The sequence below is a fragment of the Equus quagga genome, chromosome 19 (genome assembly GCF_021613505.1).
Source record: "Equus quagga isolate Etosha38 chromosome 19, UCLA_HA_Equagga_1.0, whole genome shotgun sequence".
NCBI classification, from domain to species: Eukaryota; Metazoa; Chordata; class Mammalia; order Perissodactyla; family Equidae; genus Equus; species Equus quagga.
Window position 1 is genome coordinate 14,347,874 of NC_060285.1, and position 19,082 is coordinate 14,366,955.

The 19,082-nt window shown below is 48.6% G+C and overlaps 1 protein-coding gene across 9 annotated transcripts in view; it reads left to right on the forward strand.

Moving 5' to 3' along the window:
* LARGE1 (LARGE xylosyl- and glucuronyltransferase 1) overlaps nucleotides 1-19,082 on the forward strand; it is a 534,909-nt gene that overhangs the window by 42,535 nt on the left and 473,292 nt on the right. For 2 of the 9 annotated variants that reach the window (XM_046646628.1, XM_046646630.1), the window contains one exon: nucleotides 17,992-18,134. The exons of 2 other annotated variants lie outside the window; for them this stretch is intronic. Coding sequence is in view for 3 of the 7 variants with exons in the window: in XM_046646634.1 (XP_046502590.1) it covers nucleotides 2,547-2,638 (92 nt within the window). In the remaining 4 variants the exon portion in view is untranslated. Of the gene's footprint in view, nucleotides 1-2,401; nucleotides 2,639-17,987; nucleotides 18,135-19,082 lie in introns of those variants that run through there. 5 more of the 9 variants (XM_046646629.1, XM_046646634.1, XM_046646625.1 and 2 more) reach the window with 5 other exon arrangements.

Genomic DNA, 19,082 nt, shown 5'->3' on the forward strand with positions numbered 1-19,082 from the left:
CCCCCGCCTGCTGCTGACAAGCGTGCCCAGGCTCTGGGAGAGAAGGTTTCAATTACACCAAGTCCAGCAGCTCCCGCTCTGTGCTGCCAGGGGAGCTGACTTCACTGGTCTCCTGCTCTGGGGCGTGGCTGAGGCTGCTACCCCTGAGAACCTTGGATTTCAGCAGTATCACCGCTCAGGGGAGGGAGCAGGAGTGGCAGGCTGGGGAGGGCAGCCTGGAGGCCCCTTGGAATGGTTGGAGGTAGACATAAGTGTTTCAGGCAGAGGAGGTTTGCTTTCTCTGTGGCCCGGCCCTCTGCCCCCACCCTTCCCCAGTCAAGAGGGACAGGTGGTGGCTGTCATTCTGCAGTTGGCCCCAGCCACAGAGAGATTTTGCCAACAATTCTGGAATGGAGCTACCCCCCAGCCTCTTTGGCCCAGAGAATGCAGCTTGACCCATAAAGCTGTAAGCACGCAGCTCCCTCAGCCTGGCTTTCTCTCCGGTATGACGGGAGTGGGTAGCAGGCGGAAATATAAGCTGTTTCACTAGGCTCAGCGCCCCTAGGACTGAAATTTAATTCAAAAAGCAAAATAAACTCACCCCTCTGGAGGCAATGGTTCATATAAAAATAAAGCCAGTATTATTATTATAATCCTAACAAGTGAGTTGCTGAACAATTTACCCTTTGCTGGCCACTGGGCCTCACATCAGAGATTGAATGGTGTAGCTCTGGAGCCAGACTGTCTAGGGGGTGAATCCTGCTTCCTCTGCTTAGCTGTGTGACCTTGGGCAAGTTACTTGACTTCTCTGTCTCTCTGTAAAACAGAGACCACAACAGTCCCTACCCCTTGGTGGTGTTGTGTTAATGCATTAATCCATGAAGAGCACTTAGATTACTGACATGATGAAGTCTCAGTAAACATGATGATGATGATGAAGATGTGTGTGGTGTCAATTACAGTCTCTGAGCGCTCTGGCGTGCTAGTAGTTTAGTATTCCTGGTTACAGACAGGGAAACTGAGGCACAGACAGGGTCAGTTCCTGGCCCAAGGTTTCACGGCCAATAAGTAGTGGAGGTGGGGTTTGAACTCAGCTGCCTGGTGAATGGCCAGTAAAACTATCATTGGCTTATTCAGGATTTATCACCTAAGGATTAAATTTATTTCAGAACACCCCTCCCCTCCCCCCCCCAAATACTTCCAGTAAAAACAGGACAGATGCTATTCACTTTATGTTCCATTTAAAATAATAAACATAGTTAACATTTGTTGAATGAATTGCCGCAATTCAGCTGCTGCATTTCCATTGTCTTATCGTTTCGGTTGTGTCCTGAGACCTTGGCGAGAAAGTTTTGAGGTCAGATCAAACTAGAGGCGCATCTTTTCTCGCCGCGACCGACATGCTCCTGAAAGATGACATGCCTGGATGGATGTGTGCGGACAGTCGCAGTGGGGTCTTAGGAGCAGTGAAGACCCGCCTAGTCTTCTGTGCCAGGTGTCCATCACCTGAGGGGTAGCTGCCGGTCGCCCTGGCTGGCTGGGCCCTTCTGACCTTCAGTCCCTCGGAGGGCTGTCCTTGGCATCCAGGCCCACTCTAACAAAGGGCCAAATCAGAGTGGAAAGACAAGGCTTCCGGTTTGACGACGTTGGGATGGCACAGGGCAGTCTGTGGAAATAATGTGTTATTTTCTCATTTAAGTTCCCTGAGCAGAGACAGGAAACTAGAGGACCAGAGAAGAGGCATAGAGAAGGAGCAAGAGGGAGAAAAAATGGTGGAGGGAGAGGGCAGAAGGAAGATTGGGAGGAGGGGCTAAAGGGGAAGGGGCGGGGCAGAAGCGGAGGCTGAGGGAGATGAAGTTGGTGACTTGCAGCTGGGTTTTTGGGCCCTGAGAAGGGCGGGGCAAGACCGAGTGGGAGGCAGATCCTAGTCCTGGGGAGAGGGTGGAGGGGGAGGAATGCGAGATGCAGCCGGGGGGGTGGGGGGGGGGGGGGGGGGGGGGGGTTAGAGAAGGGTACATGACTGTGAGAGGGGCTGCTAGGAGTTTTTAGTGCCAGAAGTGATTACAGGACACCTGATGGAGTGCCGCTGATGGGCAGACTGAGCCCTGCTGTTGGCCACATGGGTGATCCGGGGCAAAGTTTCTTTAGCTCTGGTCCAGTGCTCCGTGGTTGTGCCATATTGCCTCCAGGGCGGTGAGAGGGTAGACCAGAGGGAGACAGAGCTGAACCCTGCCTGCTCCGTGGTTTGGTTGGGGTGTCCATGGTCATCCCCACTGTTGATTGCCCTCCTACATCAGAGCTTCGCTGAGGACACCTGGCCCTCAGTGCCGGAGTGGGGAAGGCCCCACTGACACCATTCAGAAGAGAGGACACAAATAAACTCCACCGTGTGTCTCTTTAGTCCGGGAACAGCTCATGCTGATGGAGGCGTGCCTCTGTCGTGCGCCACTCATGCCAAGGGAGTTAAAAAAAGAAATACGGCGATCCAAGGGCTTTTTGTGGGCAGGGCAGAAATAATAAACCCAAACACAGAGTCAAGCCATTTCAGGAGCGAGGTCGTGTGCCTCATGCCGGCCAGCTCCGGGAGATCATCGCGGCTGCCAGAGGCGGCCAGGTCTGCACCCTCCTCAAGGGCCAGCCACCCTGTGGCAGGGCAGAGGTGAGTGGGCATGTTTTCTGCTAAAAGGATCTGCTTTTAATGTAGAGGGTTATTTGTTTCCCACCTTGGTCAGTTCATAGCTCCTCACGGTGCCCCTCCAGATTCACTCCAGGAAGACCAGCTCCCGGTGTGAGCTGGCCCGGCCCCTCTGTGCCTTGCACTTAGCGTTGAAGCCTTATGTTCTGCGAGAACTTGTTTCAAAGATGTGGACATTCGGGCCCAGGGATGTAACTGACTTGCCCAAAGCTTGTAGACAGCTTTGGTGGCAGTGATGATGACGATGGTGGTGATGATGAGGAGGAGGAGTATGAAAGACTGCTAGTCACTGGCCTGGCTAGCGTGTTAAATACTACCGTGTTAGGAATAGTAATGGCTAAGTCATGGCTGTCTGCTCCGTGCCGTGTGAGGTTCTGAGCAGCGCGGGGGCCCTTGATCTGGGATCGACTCTGTAAGGCAGACGCTGTATGCCCTTTGTACAGTGGAGGGAACGGAGGCAGGGTCAAGTCAGAGCCTGCATTCTTTCTGCTGAGCCATGCGCCGTGTGATGACCATGCCAGCTTGCTGTGTGTGGCATGACCCTGTGGGTGGGTGAGTGCCCAAGTGAATGGTTGGTGGCAGGACACCCTTCTATTCTAGATCCTTCCTCCTTGGCTCCGAGGACCCCTTCCTGCCCCCGCCCCCCCAACACACCTCCCACCACCCCTGCCCCCATCCCTTTCCCTGTGCTGTTTTCTTCTGAGGGATAGTTCAGCTGAGTTAATGGTAGTAACCATCACTAGTTATCTATTAACTTTAGTTATTGAAGGCTCTGGCCCTAAAAGTTTTTTTTCTGAAGATGACCAGTTAACTCTATTCCCTTTATTAGGGAAAAATGAAAATTGAATATTGCTGAATGCCCTGTCACCAGTGTGGTTCATGCTGTGAAAAAATTGAGTATTTCAGGAAAAAGTTGCAGAGAGAAATAAAAGAAGGAGAGAGAGAGGAAAGAAAGAGGTGTGTGTTTGTGTGTGTGTGTGTAGGGGGTTAGATTATCTGTAAGGTAAGAAATAAGCTTGAAATCGAGGATGCAGTCCCGACCTGCTCTGAAGTCCCCGGCTGTTTGCCTGGGCGGGTTCAGGGACCTCTTCCCGGTCCTCCAGCAGCCCCTCTGTTGTGACTTCCGTGGCCATCCTTACCAGGATATATGGCAGCATGGCTGTTTCCGTGGTCCACCCACATGAGCGTGTCCTGGGTTGGGGCTGTGTCTTGTCCTCTTGTTTCCTGACACAGTGCTGGCACAGAGTAGTGCTCATTGAACGTTTACTGAAATGACTTCGTACATGAAAGCTTTGTGAGGGAGGACCTTTATTTCACTCTGCCTGCTGAGAGCTCTAAATGCTTTTGTCCCTTCTTTCTGGATTTCTGTTGCCTGTGTGGACTGGGGTCTGTCTTACCTGCTAAAATAAACATAAACATTCTCTAATTTGAATTACGGGGATGCAAGTCACTGCGCACTTAATTTATTTGTGTCGTCAAATAAGCTGTTTAAGGGGCTAGTAAGTGCAAAACGTTCTATTTGGCAGGTGGAGTACAGAGTTGAGAGAGAAGCCAAGGATGTGGGCTTTGAAACCAGACCACCTGAGGTCAAGTACAGACCAGACGCTCTCTTCTGGTTTTAGGTGGTTATCCTGGGTAAGAGAGCACAGATTCTGGGTCTGGGTTTGAATCCTGACTCCACCATTTACAGGCTGTGTGACCTCAGGCAAATGACTTAACCATTCTGTGCCTTACTGGCCTCTTCATTAAAGTGGGATAGCTTCATGGCATGGGGTTGTTGTGAGGTTAAGGTCGTTGTGGGGCTTAAAGGAGTTAATAGATGGGAAGCACTTAGAACGGTGTTAGTATTTGTTATTGGCATTATTTGCTTTTAGTTAAGCTTCAGTGTCCTCGTGTGTCAAACCTGACGTTTTAGTACCTAAGTCTTCAAAGAATTGAGATGAGGATTGTATTAGTTTCCTCTGGCCGCCATAACAAAATACTACCGCAAGCCGCATGGCTCATGACAACAGAAATGTATTGTCTCACAGTCCTGGAGGCTGGAAGTGTGAAATCGAGGTGTATCAGCAGGGCCAGCTCCCTCTGAAACCTGCAGGGCAGTCATCCGGGATCTCCCTAGCTTCTAGTGGTTTGCTGGCAATTTTTGGCATTCCTTGTAGATGCGTCACCCCAATCCTCTGTTGTCACGTGGCGTTCTCTCTGTGTGTCTGTCTTCACATGGCTGTCTTCTTGTAAGGACACCAGTCATATTGGGTGGAGGGCCCTCCCTCCTTCAGTGTGACCTCATCTTAACTACATCTGCAGTGACCTTGTTTCCAAATAAGGTCACGTTCTGAGTTACAGGGGTTAGGACTTCACCATATCTTTTCTAGGAGGACACAATTCCACCCATCACAAGGATGAAATGAGACAATCTGTGTGAAGCATTGAGCATAGAAACTAGAACAAAGCAGCACCAGTGAACGTTAGCTGGGCTGTTATTGTTGTTAGACCCTGTCATCATTATCACGATGACGGCCCTTTGCTGGGTGGCCGTGGCGGTTGTCTGGACGTCTTTGAACCTCAGTTTCCCATGTATGAACTGTGAATGGTGTGGCCCGACTTGCTGTGAGAGCGAGATAGTTAACCCCGCTGATCTGCATCATCTCATCTCTGAGATGGGGGAGGGGAAGTAGAAGCACCTGCCGTGAGGGGCCGTCTCCCAGGAGGAATGGAGGGCGAGTGTGTGCCGGTGGCCCAGACACGCCATGCCCCCTGTGCTTGCTGTCCCTCCTTCTCTGCTGGTGCTTTGTGGCTCGGTGAGGACAAGCCCCCATCAGTACCACCACCCAGACCAGAGAAGGCTTCTCTGTCCCTTCCTGTGTCCAGACACGAGCTGGCTTGGGTTTTCCAGACCCCAGTTGCTTTATATTCAGGGTGGAACAATATATATGTTTTCCACTTGGGAGCTGAACAGATTTGCTACAGAGAAGTCTAGATATCTATGGAAACAGGCCTAATTTTAGCCTTGCCGCACTTCATGCCAACTCGGAGAGTGCGGTATTGGGTCAGGGCCCAGGGAATGAGGAAGGTGAGCCGGCCTGAAAGGGTCAGAACAAGCGCGGAGTAGCCAACGGACAAACAAGGATGGGAGGATGCTGCAGAAATCTGAGCCGTTACCGAGGGGCTGGCTCCAAGGAGAAAAGGGGTCTGAAGAGAGGGGCCTGGGGAGTGAGCATTTATCACGAATTCGTATTTTGAATCCAGGGATCTCCCTCCCCTCCCCCTCTGACTCTCCTGTCTAAATTCTGCTCATGTTCAGTCCACTTCAAGACCTTGATTTCCACTTCCCCACCTTTGGAATCAGCCTCTCCTGCCTGTATTCTGATCCGTCTTCTATAGTTCTGTTGAGGCATTAAGGCAGCCCATTTAGTTTTGAGGTTAATCCATGTGCCTTGCAGTCCCCCATTTGGTTTTGAGCCCCTCCAGGTAAGCCATGGTCCTTGTCACGTCTGTACGCTCAGCCTGGCGTAGAGTAGACCTGGAGAAAATGCACGCGGATTGGAAGTGGACGTGACTGGTGCTTCTGGCTGACCAAACCCGGGGTGGACGTTAAATGATGGAGTATAACAAAGTGTAAGGAACACTTTTGAGGGGAAGAATCCACTTGCGGGGGGAATGGAAATCGCCTGTAATTCTATTCAGGACATGGTGGGGAGGGCCACAGGCCAGGGGAGGCCGTGGTGTGATGGGTGTCGAGTGCGATGGGGCGAGGGAAGAAATGGATGGAGGTTATTTTAGGTCCTATAGGGAGCTTCACTTCCCTTGGGTCAGCCGTGTCCTTTCGGCCAGGTCAGCTCCTAGCAGGAGTCACCATAGAATATCAGACACAGGAAGAACCTCACACATCATCCAGGCCTCTGTGTTTTGAAGTGCGATATTTAAGACAAGCATTTTTACACGAATACTTGATTTATTTTAATGTGCATATATAAGCTATATATAACAAGCATGTCAAACGTGTCATTTCTCTGGTAGTCGTGCTTAGGGTGAGACAGGTCGTGGTAGACCTCCTGAAGACCCCATGGATTACAGGGTGGTGTTCACATGCGCCCATGGACGTGAGACCTGTAATAAGCGAGCATCGTGTTGTTAACCATTTGGAAGTAAGGCTTATGCGGATGGAAGAGGTTGCTGCTATGAATTCTTGTACTGAATTTCCCTATGCCTTGTTCTCTTCTCAGCAGGATGAGAAGCAACATGGCTGTGGTGCTGTCGGGAAGGTAGCGTGCAGGAGGTTGCAGGCCGGGCCACAGGGGTTCAGTTCAGCCCCCTCCTTTGAATGATAAGGAGGCAGGCGAGGCCGAGGTCGACCAGATGCCTTGGTAGACAGTGACAGCGCTTGAGGATTGAACCACAGCTGTTGTCTGCCCATCTTGACATCCTAGATAGAAAGTAAACTAGTTCCTACTGAGTGCTTGGGCACTTTATTAAATTATCTCATTTAGTCCCACTAACCATGTTGTGGTTGTGAAGCAAACATTATTTTTTCTTACTGCGCAACAAAAGGGAGGCTGAAAGTGAAGGACTTGAAATAACTTGCTGCGGCCTGTCCTGCGGGAAGACGTCGATCCGATGGTTCAGCAAGGCCCCCTCCCACGATATTCGCTGGGGCAGGGAGCTGCCAACCTCCCCAGATGAGCGTTTAGATTTTGGAAATAGAAACACCTGCAGAGGTGTGGGGCCATTTGCCTCCTCCTGGGGAAGCTCTGCCCGGTGAGTAATAGAACCAGGCCAGAAGTTGCTCAGGCCAGCGGGCGAGCCTGACGGCTGGGTGGGAGTGTTCTGGGCAACGGGATGCCTCCCTCTTGGGTGGCCCTGTTCCTCCAGGCCAGTGAAGGCTGTTTGTCTGGTGGGAGAGCAGGCTGCCGATCCCCCTTACTCCCCCTCGGTTCCCCCCTGGGTATTACAGTGGGGAGTGAGCAGCCCCAGCTCAAGGGGTGAGTCAGACCAGAGCCCAGAATAGAAGCCGGAGGGCATGTGTGCGAAGGCCATCCTTATCCCAGTCATTTGGGTTTTCAGATTCGTGTTAAAGATGATTAAGCTTTTATATATAACAGTTTGCAGACTGCTTTAGGATCATTTGTTAGTGTCGCCTGGCAGCATCTCTGTGAGTTAGCCACACCCCTCATAGGGTGATTAACTGGATCACCCAGGGCCCAGCTCACTATTTATGCACTACCAGGGTCCTCCCAACTCCCTCATTCATTCATTCGTTCGTTCACTTATAAGAGCACTTTTATTAGGCATCTCCTTTGCAGGTGGCTTTGTATTTGACAGCACCCCCTTTTCATGGCAGGGAGTATCTGATATGTGGTGAAAAGGGAAATGTTGGTGTTCCTGTTTGCACAAGCATACTAGCCCCCATTTATTGAGACTGTAAGCTCCTTGTTTTATTTCTCTGTCTCTAGTGCCTAGAAGAATACCTAGCACACGGTAGGTGCTCTGTCAACATTTGTTGAAAAACAGCGAATGAACTGAGTGTCTGCTATGTGTTTGGCACTGTGGGAGGTGCTTTACATAAAAATCTTTCTAATTCTCCCAACAACCCATCCTGCGTCATACCTGTCTGTCCCCCATTTTAGCGTACCAGCTGGTGAGCATTTACCATTATTGTAAGCACTTGCATAGCAGATGATTCTCATCATGACTGAGTAATGTAGCTCCTATTATCCTCATTGTGCAGATGAGGCACAGAGAAGTTAAGTAACTTGCCTAAGGTCACACAGACCCTTTAGCTTTAACCTGTTTCTCGCTGTCCAATAGAACTTTGCGTGTGATGGAAGTGCTCTAAATCGGAAGTTAAGCACCTCTTCCCCCTCCCAAGATTTTACAAGAAAAAAGTAGTGTAGCTGAATTCTGTACTAGAGAGAACTCTGCCTGATCCCAGAGTTTTAAACAATCTTCCCGCTTTTTTCCCCCATTTTCCATGTGTAGAGCAATGAATATTGCCGTGAAAATCAAGATCTCATTGTTCTAAGTGTTTTTAGCTCCAGACACAATTCTACCCACTGCACTTCTTAGTAAGGGGGTTGACCCGTATGTGGGCTTGTGAACTCACTGTTCCCACCAAATGACTCATTTAGGTTGAAAACATTTATTTATTTGAAGTGGAGTTGTGTCAGTATCATGCTGAAAAACACAAGATGCTGATATTCCTTACCAGGATGTTCTGTAATGAAAGCAAACAAACAAAACCTCCTTCTCAGTATAATGGTGATAACATTTCGAGGTCAGGCTGGGAAGGAGAGAGTCGAGCTGAAATTATCTGCAGTCTTGATGGGTGGAACAAATGGCTGCAGCCTGTGGGCATAGTGGCTAGATTTTTCTGCTCCCGACTGCACCTCCCCTTCTTGGGGATGGGTAAGTGAGGGGGGTCCTGTGTCAGGGTGGGGTGACAGAAGAGAAAACAGAGGTCACTGAATTTGGTCCATAGAAGAGGTCAGATCCCATACTTTGTGATAAAAATTCACCCAAATGTTTTCTGCATGGTGGACTGGGGCTGTCATCCATGCCTGTGGCCCATCCAGAAACTGAACCAACCTAGAAGAAGGGCCAGGAATCTGGGTTATGAGCAGACCTGGAGTAAAGGTGATCAGAATACAGGCAGTGATTGCCAAACTTAGGGACCACAGGCCATGAGCGCTTTGGATTCTGAGAAGTGGAAAAGGAGAAACATGGCCACTGGCCTCTGGGGAAAGCCTTGTTCTGAGGGCTTTGATTGACCAGTTAATTCACATTCCTCTTCCTTTTGCTGTCTCAAGGCAGTTGTGCATCTTCATAAACCAGCTCCATCTCTTTGTCTGTCTATCTACCCACCCATCTACCTACTCACTCACCCATCCATCCATCCATCCATTCATCTACTTACCTGTTCTTCCATCCACTCATCCACCCACTCATCCACCCATCCATCCATCCACCCATCCATCCACCCATCCATCCATCCATCCATGCATGCATCCATCCATGCACCCACCCACCTACCCATCCATCCATCCATCCATCCATCCTTCCATCCATCCATCCATCTATCTGTCCCTCCATCCATCCATCCGTCCCTCCATCCCTCCATTCAGCATTTGAGTCTTGTCTCTCCATGGTATTGGGGATAACGTGGTGAACAAGGTACCATCCCTACCCTCAAGGAGCTCACAGTCTTGTCTGGAGACATATGTGGCCATATGTTTCTGAAGCAAGCAAAGGATGGCTTGGATGCCCTGCACTGCAAGGCCAACTGCACCTTTTGCTCATGTAGCCTTCCTGAATAACATGAAGCCAGCATTGGTTTCTCTACTTCCCCTCTTGTTTTTATCATATATGTACTTACTATGTTTAATGTGCTTTGGGTATTTAGTTTATACTCACTGTAGCACTATACTGCATCTTTAGTGTAACTTTCCTGATAATAGAGGCCTCCATGTCCTCTCTGGGACCCGGCTCAATTGCAGCCCTGGTGGGAACGCCAAGATTATTGAAGTAAATTGGAGTCCATTAAACCTGGAAGGGACCGTAACAGTCGTCCGTGATTTGAAGGGGAGCACTCCCAGCTTTCTCCTCTTTACCGCTCTCAGATAAGGCCGCTCAGGGTCAGTTCTCTCATGAGCCATGGCCGGTTGGTGGAATAAGAAAGGGAAACCTTGCCCCTCCCTGAAGGTAGAAGTTCACCGAAGCCCGATACACCTCCACACGCTTCTCAGTCACCTGGAAACGGGAGGGGTTGGTTTTGCTGGGTTAACAACTGTGGGCTGTCACTTATTTACTTTGCATTCAGGTAAAACTGAAATTAAATGTGAGCATGCCAGGCAACTCATTTGGTTACACAAAAACTCCAGGGTGCTTTTGGTGTCTTCAAGTTAAGGAACCACAATTTAAATCTTGAAAGTAAAGGCACTCCTACTCACCTTTGATTCCTAATAAGGTTCACCCGAGCCCAGAATGAGACCAAGGCCCGGCCCGTCTCCTGGAGCTGGGGACGGCGTTGTCCAGGCATAGTGAGGTGTTCCACCCCCTGCCCCCCATCATGAGGCAGGAGGCCGTTGAGCAAGCCGAGAGGGCAGGGATCCCCTCTACTGCTAAAGGAAAGAGGGACACCGACCTTAAGGGGGTGTACTTTGTGTCAAGGACTTAACTCATGTTTTATGTTAATCGTCTTGGTTACCCAGTGAGGCCGTATTAATCTCCACTTCAGCAGTGAGGGAACTGAGGCTTACAGAGCTGACATGCCCAAGATCAAACAGCTGTTGGGGGTCAGAGCTGGGACTTGAACCCTAATCTCTTGGCTCTTGGGTGCCCAGTTGTCACACGCTGTGTGGAAAGGTAGAGACAATGAATTCCCTGCTGAGGCTCTGTGTGGCAGGAACCTACTTTCTGGATCACATTCTCATGATCTCATGCAACTCGCTTGACTTCTGTGCCTCAGCTTTTGCATCTATAAAACAGGATAATAATAATAATGATAATGTTTTGTAGGATTAGTAGGGATTCAATGAGATTATTCAGATAAAGCCTGGGACGTTGTAAACCCCAGGCACAGGTTATCCCTAACAAATAAATAGCTGTAAGAGTAACATCAATGATCATTATTGTTTTGATGATTTTTAGTTCTGGTAACAATTTTGACCATTGTATTACTGCACTGCCTGTTCTTTGTTAAGAGAGTTGTTTTATTAATGAAGATGCAGCTGTCATATAGGAACTTATGTCTTATAACATCAAGCCACATGCAACATCATGGTGGCCACCAAGGACGTGTAGCATCGCTGGAATTGGAACCCAGGGCTGTCTTCCCTCTGCATCCCACCCTACCTCTTGTTGTACTCTTGTGTCCCGGCTGGCACTCAGCTTTGTCTCCCATGGTCCTGGTGACTCTGCTTCTGGCAGCCACTGTGTCAGGTAGACCCACAGTGAGTGAGTTTATGGTCTAGTTGTGGGTGAGTCCAAAGCTCAACACCGGGAAGTGGAAAGACAATACAAGATTGTAGTGTTCAAGGCCCCGAGCCATCTCAGGGCTAGGCTTGAGTACCTGCTCAGTGACTGTCATCAGCCCCCTCCCTGGGAAAGTCCTGTATTGTTCATGGCACGTTTCAGATGTCACCATCCCAGTGAATCCTTCCCTGATAAGATGGACCTTCACCACGGGAAGGTGACTTCTGTTGTCACCTTTTCTGTGGTGCTACTTCTTAGGGGGTTGTGTGGCTCATCTCCTCCACTGGCCGTGAGCTTTTGAGGATGGAGCACTGTGTCGCTGTTAGAAACTTCCGGTTCTTACCCAAATCCAGTCCTCTTCTTCTGAGGACACAAACTGTTTCTCTTCCCTACCCTTTTTCAGTTAGGCGGGGCCACCTGCCTGCTTCTGGCTAAAGGCTGGTGAGCAGAAGTGACTTGCCTACCTCCAGCTACAGCGTTTATTTAAGAGGCACTCGCTAGTGGGGCTGGAGCAGGGTTGGTGAGTGGCACCAAACACAGGGTAGGAGAAGTCTGCGAACCCTAGGATCAGTGGTCCTCACGGCAACGCTGAGAGACCAGGCACAGCACAGCAGTGTGTCCATTGTGCAGGTGACAAGCCTGAGGCTGTGTGAGGTTAATCACCTGTTCAAGGTCCCACAGCTGTGATTCATGTCCAGGTGTGATTTGTTCTGTGACAATATGCTGCCATTGGTGGTTTCCGGTTTCTTGTGTTGTTGCATTAATTGTAGGCTACAGGGGTGTGTGTTTGTGTGTGAGTGTGTTGGTGGGTGTGGAGTGGGCAGGAGGCAACATCTAGCAAGACTGCAGGGCTTTGCTCCTTCTTCAGAGTGAGTGAGAGTGAAGTCTGGCATCCTTCGCCCAGGTGGTGGCTGCACTTGGTCACCAGGTTAACTGAGCGGAAAACTAGTTACCTTTTATTTCTTTGCACACGCCAGTTTCCCTTTATTGTTGAGCTTTGGTGAGAATAGCAGGACGAGGCTGTGTTTACTGACCTTTTCCTCACTGCACAGACGGGAATAAGGAGGGTGGGAGCAGGAGGAGACGGGATGGCTGCCTGGCGGTGCCGCCTCCTTACACGCTCAGCCGAAGGAGACTTGCCAGCCTCGCCCACCCCTGACACCCCGGGATGAAGGGAATGGACACACCATTCCAGTTGTTGTGGCAGTTGGAGTGGCTGGCTGGCCTGGGGGGTTCAGGGCAGTGGCCTGGCGGTCCAGCTGTCAATTTGTCTCCGCTTTGTTCTGGTGACTCCAATGAGGCTCACATGCCTGAGCACTCAGTGTGTGCCAGGCACTTCCCATGCATTTGTTCTCAGAGCAGTCTCCTCTGGGCTCTGGATGGTTCTGCTGCCCACTTTACAGAGAGGACCTGAGGCTTCGGTGACCCACTTCCAGTTCACTTGGTGTTGAGCAGAGGGACCAGTGTTGCACCAGAACATTCTGACTTGAGTTCCTGCCATGATTTCTCTTCCAGGCCTTTATCTTGTCTGGGCTACAGTTTTATTTCCTATTTTGAAAATGAAGACGGTGGGAGATGCAAACATTTATTTGAACACCTGTTGTACACCAGGTCCTATATTTAGGTTCTGAACATTACCGTATCTAAAGCTTATTTTAAGCCCTGGGCTTAGGTATTGTTTTGTAGATTTTTTTCTTAGTATTTTTTATTTTTAATTGTGGCATGTGTGGCGCAATGCATGTAACATAAAATTACCATCTGAACCATTTTTAAAGTATGTGTTAGCAGTGTTAAATACATTCACATTGCTGTGTAGCCAATCTCCAGAACTCTTTTCATCTTGCAAAACTGAAACTGTACTCATTAAACAACAGCTCCCTTTTCTCCTCTCCCAGCCCTGGCAGCCGCCATTCGACTCTGTCTATATGAGTTTGACTACTCTAGGTACCTCATATGAGTGGAATCCTACAGTATTTGTCCTTTTGTGACTGACTCCTTTCCCTGAACATAATGTCCCCAATGTTCATCCATGTTGTAGCATGAGTCAGAACATCCTTCCTATCTAAGGCTGAATGATATTCCGTTGCACACACATACACCACATTGTGCTTTTCCCTTCGTTTGTCAATGGACAGTTGGGTTGTTTCCACCTTTTGCCTATGTTTTCTTGATTTTATTAATCCATTTGGACCAAGGGCACACAGCTGGATTTAAACCCACGTTCCTATTTGATACATGACTTCTGACTTCTTTTATTCTAAGATTCCTTGACCTGTAGGAGTTGAGAAGAATTTTGATTTACAAGGGAATGATATTTTTTTGTAAAGGGTCCGTTGGAGAAAGTTCTAGAAATGTTGGCTGCGGCTCTTCAGGCTCCTCCTGTAACCTGGCTGCCGTGGTGCTGCTGCTTTTCTACGTGAGCTTCTGCAGTGGCTTGGTGGCTGGTTAGGAGCCATCCCTGAGAGTGTGAGGTGGGAGGGTGGCCTGGAGCAGAAAGAGCGGAGGATGCCTGGTTTCTGGCTCTGGCCCTGCCTCACTGGACAAGCCTGGGACCATCCCTTCACTGCCCTCGGCTCCATTTGTCAGCTGAAGAGTGAAGTTCTGGATGACCTCCAGTACCTGGAGTTTTCACGTGTCTTTGAAGTCTGGCTCTGTCTGTCTGTGCTGCTCTTAGAGACGTGTATTCACCTGACTCTTATTAAGCCTGGGATGGCTTTGGACCCTTGGACATCACTTCTTCCAGAAGCCTGGTGGGGACCTAGTTTATATCACCAGAATCCAGAGGGGAAAGCTTTTTGTTTGTATTCTGTTGGTGCCCATTATTTCCCCAAGGTAGACTTTATGTACTGACTCCATCCCAGTTGGTTGGGTTCCTGTAAAGCTTTTGTCTTTGTTTTCCTATTTTAAGACTGTCTTGAGATGCCATTCTGAAATTAGCAAGTATGGTAATATAACATTATTGTCATGATAGAGCTTTGAGTTTGCAAGCATGCTCCCTTGAGGCTTGAGTTTTTTCTCAAGCCCAGGGCCTGATAAATGGATGGTCATGGGGCTTCTGGTGGTGCTGGCAAGGTTCCTGCGAGGTAAACCAGTTTCTGTCCAATCCAAGCTGTCATCATTTTCTACTTAAAATAAGTGTTCTGTTTAAATAGGAGAGCATTAAGTGCTAATTGCTAACATTTACGTATCAACAGCTATAAGAAAGAGGTCTTTGCCTAGTGTCTTCCCAGGAAAGGAACTGCGAGGGAACGCTTACTTTATCCTTACCTTCCTCTGACTGCATCATTTCTTAAGGTTGCATGTCCATTGGGAATATTCATTGCTCTCATCTCTTGAACTCCAGTGTTATGGGGCTTCCTTGCTGTTTGAGTTTCAAAAGCTCATGGTGGATTGTCTCCTGCCCTCGAGGGGAGTCTATTTTTTTTGGCTTCTAGCTTAGAACGATGGGGGCACGTGGGTGATGAGGTGGGCTCCTAGAGGTCACCCAGCTCTGTCTACCCCGTGAATCTTGACTTAAGATGCTGTTTTAGCCTTTTCTGCTTACTCTGGGAAAAACAAAAATTGACAAAAAAGGAAAAGAAAAAGATAATGACAGGTTCATCTGACAGCTAATCTTAGAGGGCCTTGTCTATTTTTCAGAGCCTACATTTAGAAACAAATTCAGATGTGTCAGCCATTTGTAAGAGTACCTGTGTGTGCCAGGTGAGCTGTAAAGGGTCTGCAAACACGTTTTATTAAATCTGCATAGAAATCGTTGCAGATCACCGTTCTTTCAGCTCAGTGAACTGTGCTTAGGTGACTCACCTACTGTCACATGGCTCAAAGGGGACGGGCTGGCCTTGGGCTCAGCGCTGGCCTCCTCTGAGTTCAGGGCTTTCTCCCGGTTCTCCCATCACAGAAGACCTAGTGGCTTCTCATGTTGACCCAGAAGTGATGCTGAGACCCAGTTCCGGTGGGATTCTCCCTCTGTGTTTGTTCTCTTTGCTGATGGTCAGTAGATCTCTTAGTTTATCACTTCTAGGAGGTGGAGAGACCTCAGAGGCTGTGCTTCAGCCTCTTCATTTGGTCTTCTCTGAGGCCCTGAGAGCTTGGACCCCCCCTACAGCTAGTTCCCTCAGGAACGGCTCCTGTCCCCCTTCCCTGGAGACGTGTGTGGCTGTCTGGATGGAGAACATTTCCAGAGGAGCATGGCTACCCGAGAGCTGTTGCAGTCACGATTCAGCACTCACTCCCTCTGGTTGGACTCTGCACGTGGAACATTCTGGAATCTCTTCAGTGGAAGTCTGGCATGGAACTCTCTTCCACTGTTCCCCCAACATTGGCTCTGTCCCTGCTTCTAAAAACAGAGGCCATTCCTTAGGCATACTCACCATCCAAGGGCTGGGTCCACCGAGGCCTCACTAAGCAGCCGTGAGGGGAAAGGTCCGTCTCAGAAGGCTCAGCCTGAATCCTGACTCCATCATTTATTGTATTTTCTTAACCATTTTTTTTTTCCTTTTGCTTCAGGATGATTAGCCCTGAGCTAACATCTGTGCCACTCTTCCTCTACTTTTTGTATATGGGATGCCACCACAGCATGGCTGTCAAGTGGTGTATGTCCACACCTGGGATCCGAACTTGCAAACCAGGCCACTGAAGCAGAGTGCATCCAACTTAACCACTCTGCCACAGGGCTGGCCACTATTCTCTTAACCTTTTATGCCTCAGTTTCCTTGTCTTTAAAAAACGGAGGTGGTGCTGGTGAGAGTAACCCCACGGTGTCGCTGCAGGACTCGTGAGGACAAGTGTTTAATGAAGGCGGGTATTTTTGTTTTATTCACTGTTGAATCTCCAGATTGGTGCTCAATAAATATTCATTGAATGGTTGAATAAATAAGGAATCCTCTCTCTAAGTCTCATTTGCCTCCCTTTGAAAAATAAGATCATCAGTGGTTCTTAAAGGGGGCCTTTCCCATAACTCCGTGACTAAGCCTCGCTCCTGAAATTCTCACTCGTTATTTCTTGGGTGGAGTTTGTCATGCATGCTGAAAACAGATTCCAGGTGATTCTCATGAGCAGCCCTGGTTAAGAATGACGGGCTCGTTGGCCTCCGAGGTCTCCTGCTCATTCTGTGTTGCACAGGTGGATGGAGTGGCCCATGGATTGCCAGGGTCCTCTCAGTGCTCATTCTATCCCTCCACCTCCCACTCATCCTTCAAGACCCAGCTTCAATGTCACTCCAGAAAGATTCCCCTATCCTCCTCCGTTGGAAAGCACCCCTCTCTGCGGAATGCCCAGGGTCCTGCTCCTCTGCTCCTATAACACCACTATCAGCTGGTTTCAGGTGTGTCTTCTCTATCAGGCCATAGGCTAGTTGAGGGCAGAGTCTCACCTGATTCAGCATGGTGTTCCCCCCCCCCCCACCCCCATAGCACCTCCCTCAGGCTCCTGTATCTAGATGACATCATATATATTTAAATATGTTACCAGTAAATATATGGATGACTATTTCAAAAGCTAACTTCTTTGGTTTTATATTTATAAGTCACAACTATCCGCCCCAAGATGCCTTCTGTTCTTACTCAGACCAGTGACAAAGGATGTCTTTGTTACACTGGTCTTTTTTTTAATAAACCAGAGACATTTTGAGGGGAAACAATGATTTTCTCTTCCTTTGTAATGAGCCTTGATGATTAGACTATCTTTTCCATTCTGTTTTATTTTTGCTTTCCTAGAATTTATCAAGTGGCCTCTTTTTGGTGAAGGTTACCTTTCAAGTGAGGAAGAGAGCTTGATTAGAGCACTGAGGGATTTACTTGGCGTTTTTTAAAAATAAGGGGCGTGATGGAGAGGCGTGATGGAGAGGCCTGATGTGCGCAGATGGGTGAGAGGTCAGCCCTTGAGCTATTAAAAAGGGGCCTTCACACTGAGGAACTGAAACTGATGCTCCGAGGACAAGATGTTTTTTTTACTGGCAACTGCTAAAGTAATTAATAGTTACTTTTATTTTCGAATTTGTTTTATATTTAACCAAGCATCCTGTCCAATCCTTCTATGCCCAGGGCAAGGTCCTTTTTTTTTTCTTGAGCACATTAATAATTACATTCATCTATTATGAATTCACATTAGCTATTTGAGTGTGATGTTTGTTTTATTTTATTTTTTTTGATTCAAATGGATTTCAGAATCAATTCCAGAGTGCCTTGGTAGACTACGTAATCCCCAGGAGGCAACTCGGTCTTCTTGTTCAGCACGTAAAAAGGCTGCTCTGGGCATCCAGCCGGCCTCCTGCCTGCCTTCCTGGTTGGGACTGGTTGGGGCCATGCTGAGAGCACAGTTTTACTTTCACACTAGCTTCCTCTTGTCCACAGCTGAACCAGGAGATGTGCTTGGTGGTGTCCCTGGAGTGTTGAGAGCAAAGAGCAGAAGGAAGAGTTTGTTTCCATCCATCTGTCCATCCATCCATCCATCCATTTATCCATCCAACCAATGAATATTTAGCGCCCACCGCAAGGTAGGTTCTGAGGATACAGAAGACAAAACAGACAAAGTCTTATCCTTGTGGACATGCTCCTGGCCCCAGACTCTTCCCAACTCAGCATATGTGGAAAGAGAAGCCTCCTTGCTATCCTAGGCTTACTGATTGAGGCCTCACAACTCTCTGTGAGGTAAGTGTTATTAGGGATTGTACACATACACACACGTATACCTGTAAACATTATATTAGTGTGTGATGTTTTGCGAAATAGTTAGAGCTATGGAATCATGCAGTCTGAGTTTGAAAATAAACTCTGCCATTTGTGTGATGCCGAACAAAGGACTTCAACATTCAGAACCTCCAGCCTCCTTTGTTGAATGAGGCTCATGATTGGACTAAGTCTCCGGGTCACAGATAACATGTGAAGTGCTTAGCAGACGGCCTGGCTGCAGAGGGTAAGCACTTAAGAGGTTGGAACTGTAGCAGGGGAGGAAAAATTTCCCTCTGCCCTCTTAGGTTCAGTGGCCAGGCCTGTGAAATAAGCTGACAAAAGAGAGTAATAGGAGAAAAGTGTACCCATTTGATTAGATGTTGAAGGTTTTATGTGACACCAGGCAGTGGGAGGAGGCTTCATAAAAAGAAGAGACTGCCAAAGAGGCAGCTAGGATGGGAGGCTTTTACGCTATTCTGACAAAGGACGAGAAGTTGGTAGAAAAGTGACAAGACAAAGGAAAGAGATTTCTGGACTTTTTAGGGCCAGTAAATTGTGGAAAGGTGAATATATGGAGGACACTAATGGTAGAAAAGGCTTTTTTTTAGCATGGTTTGTTTATGTAGATTCTTCTCGGTGCCATCTCTGTCTCTGCTGATAAAGTCATTCTCACCTTCCTGGTGTGGAAAGAGGAGGACACCTCCACAGGGGGACTTTATGCCCTGCTTTCCGGCACATGGAGGAGGGCAGGAGTCATCCTGTGTCTGCTTTTT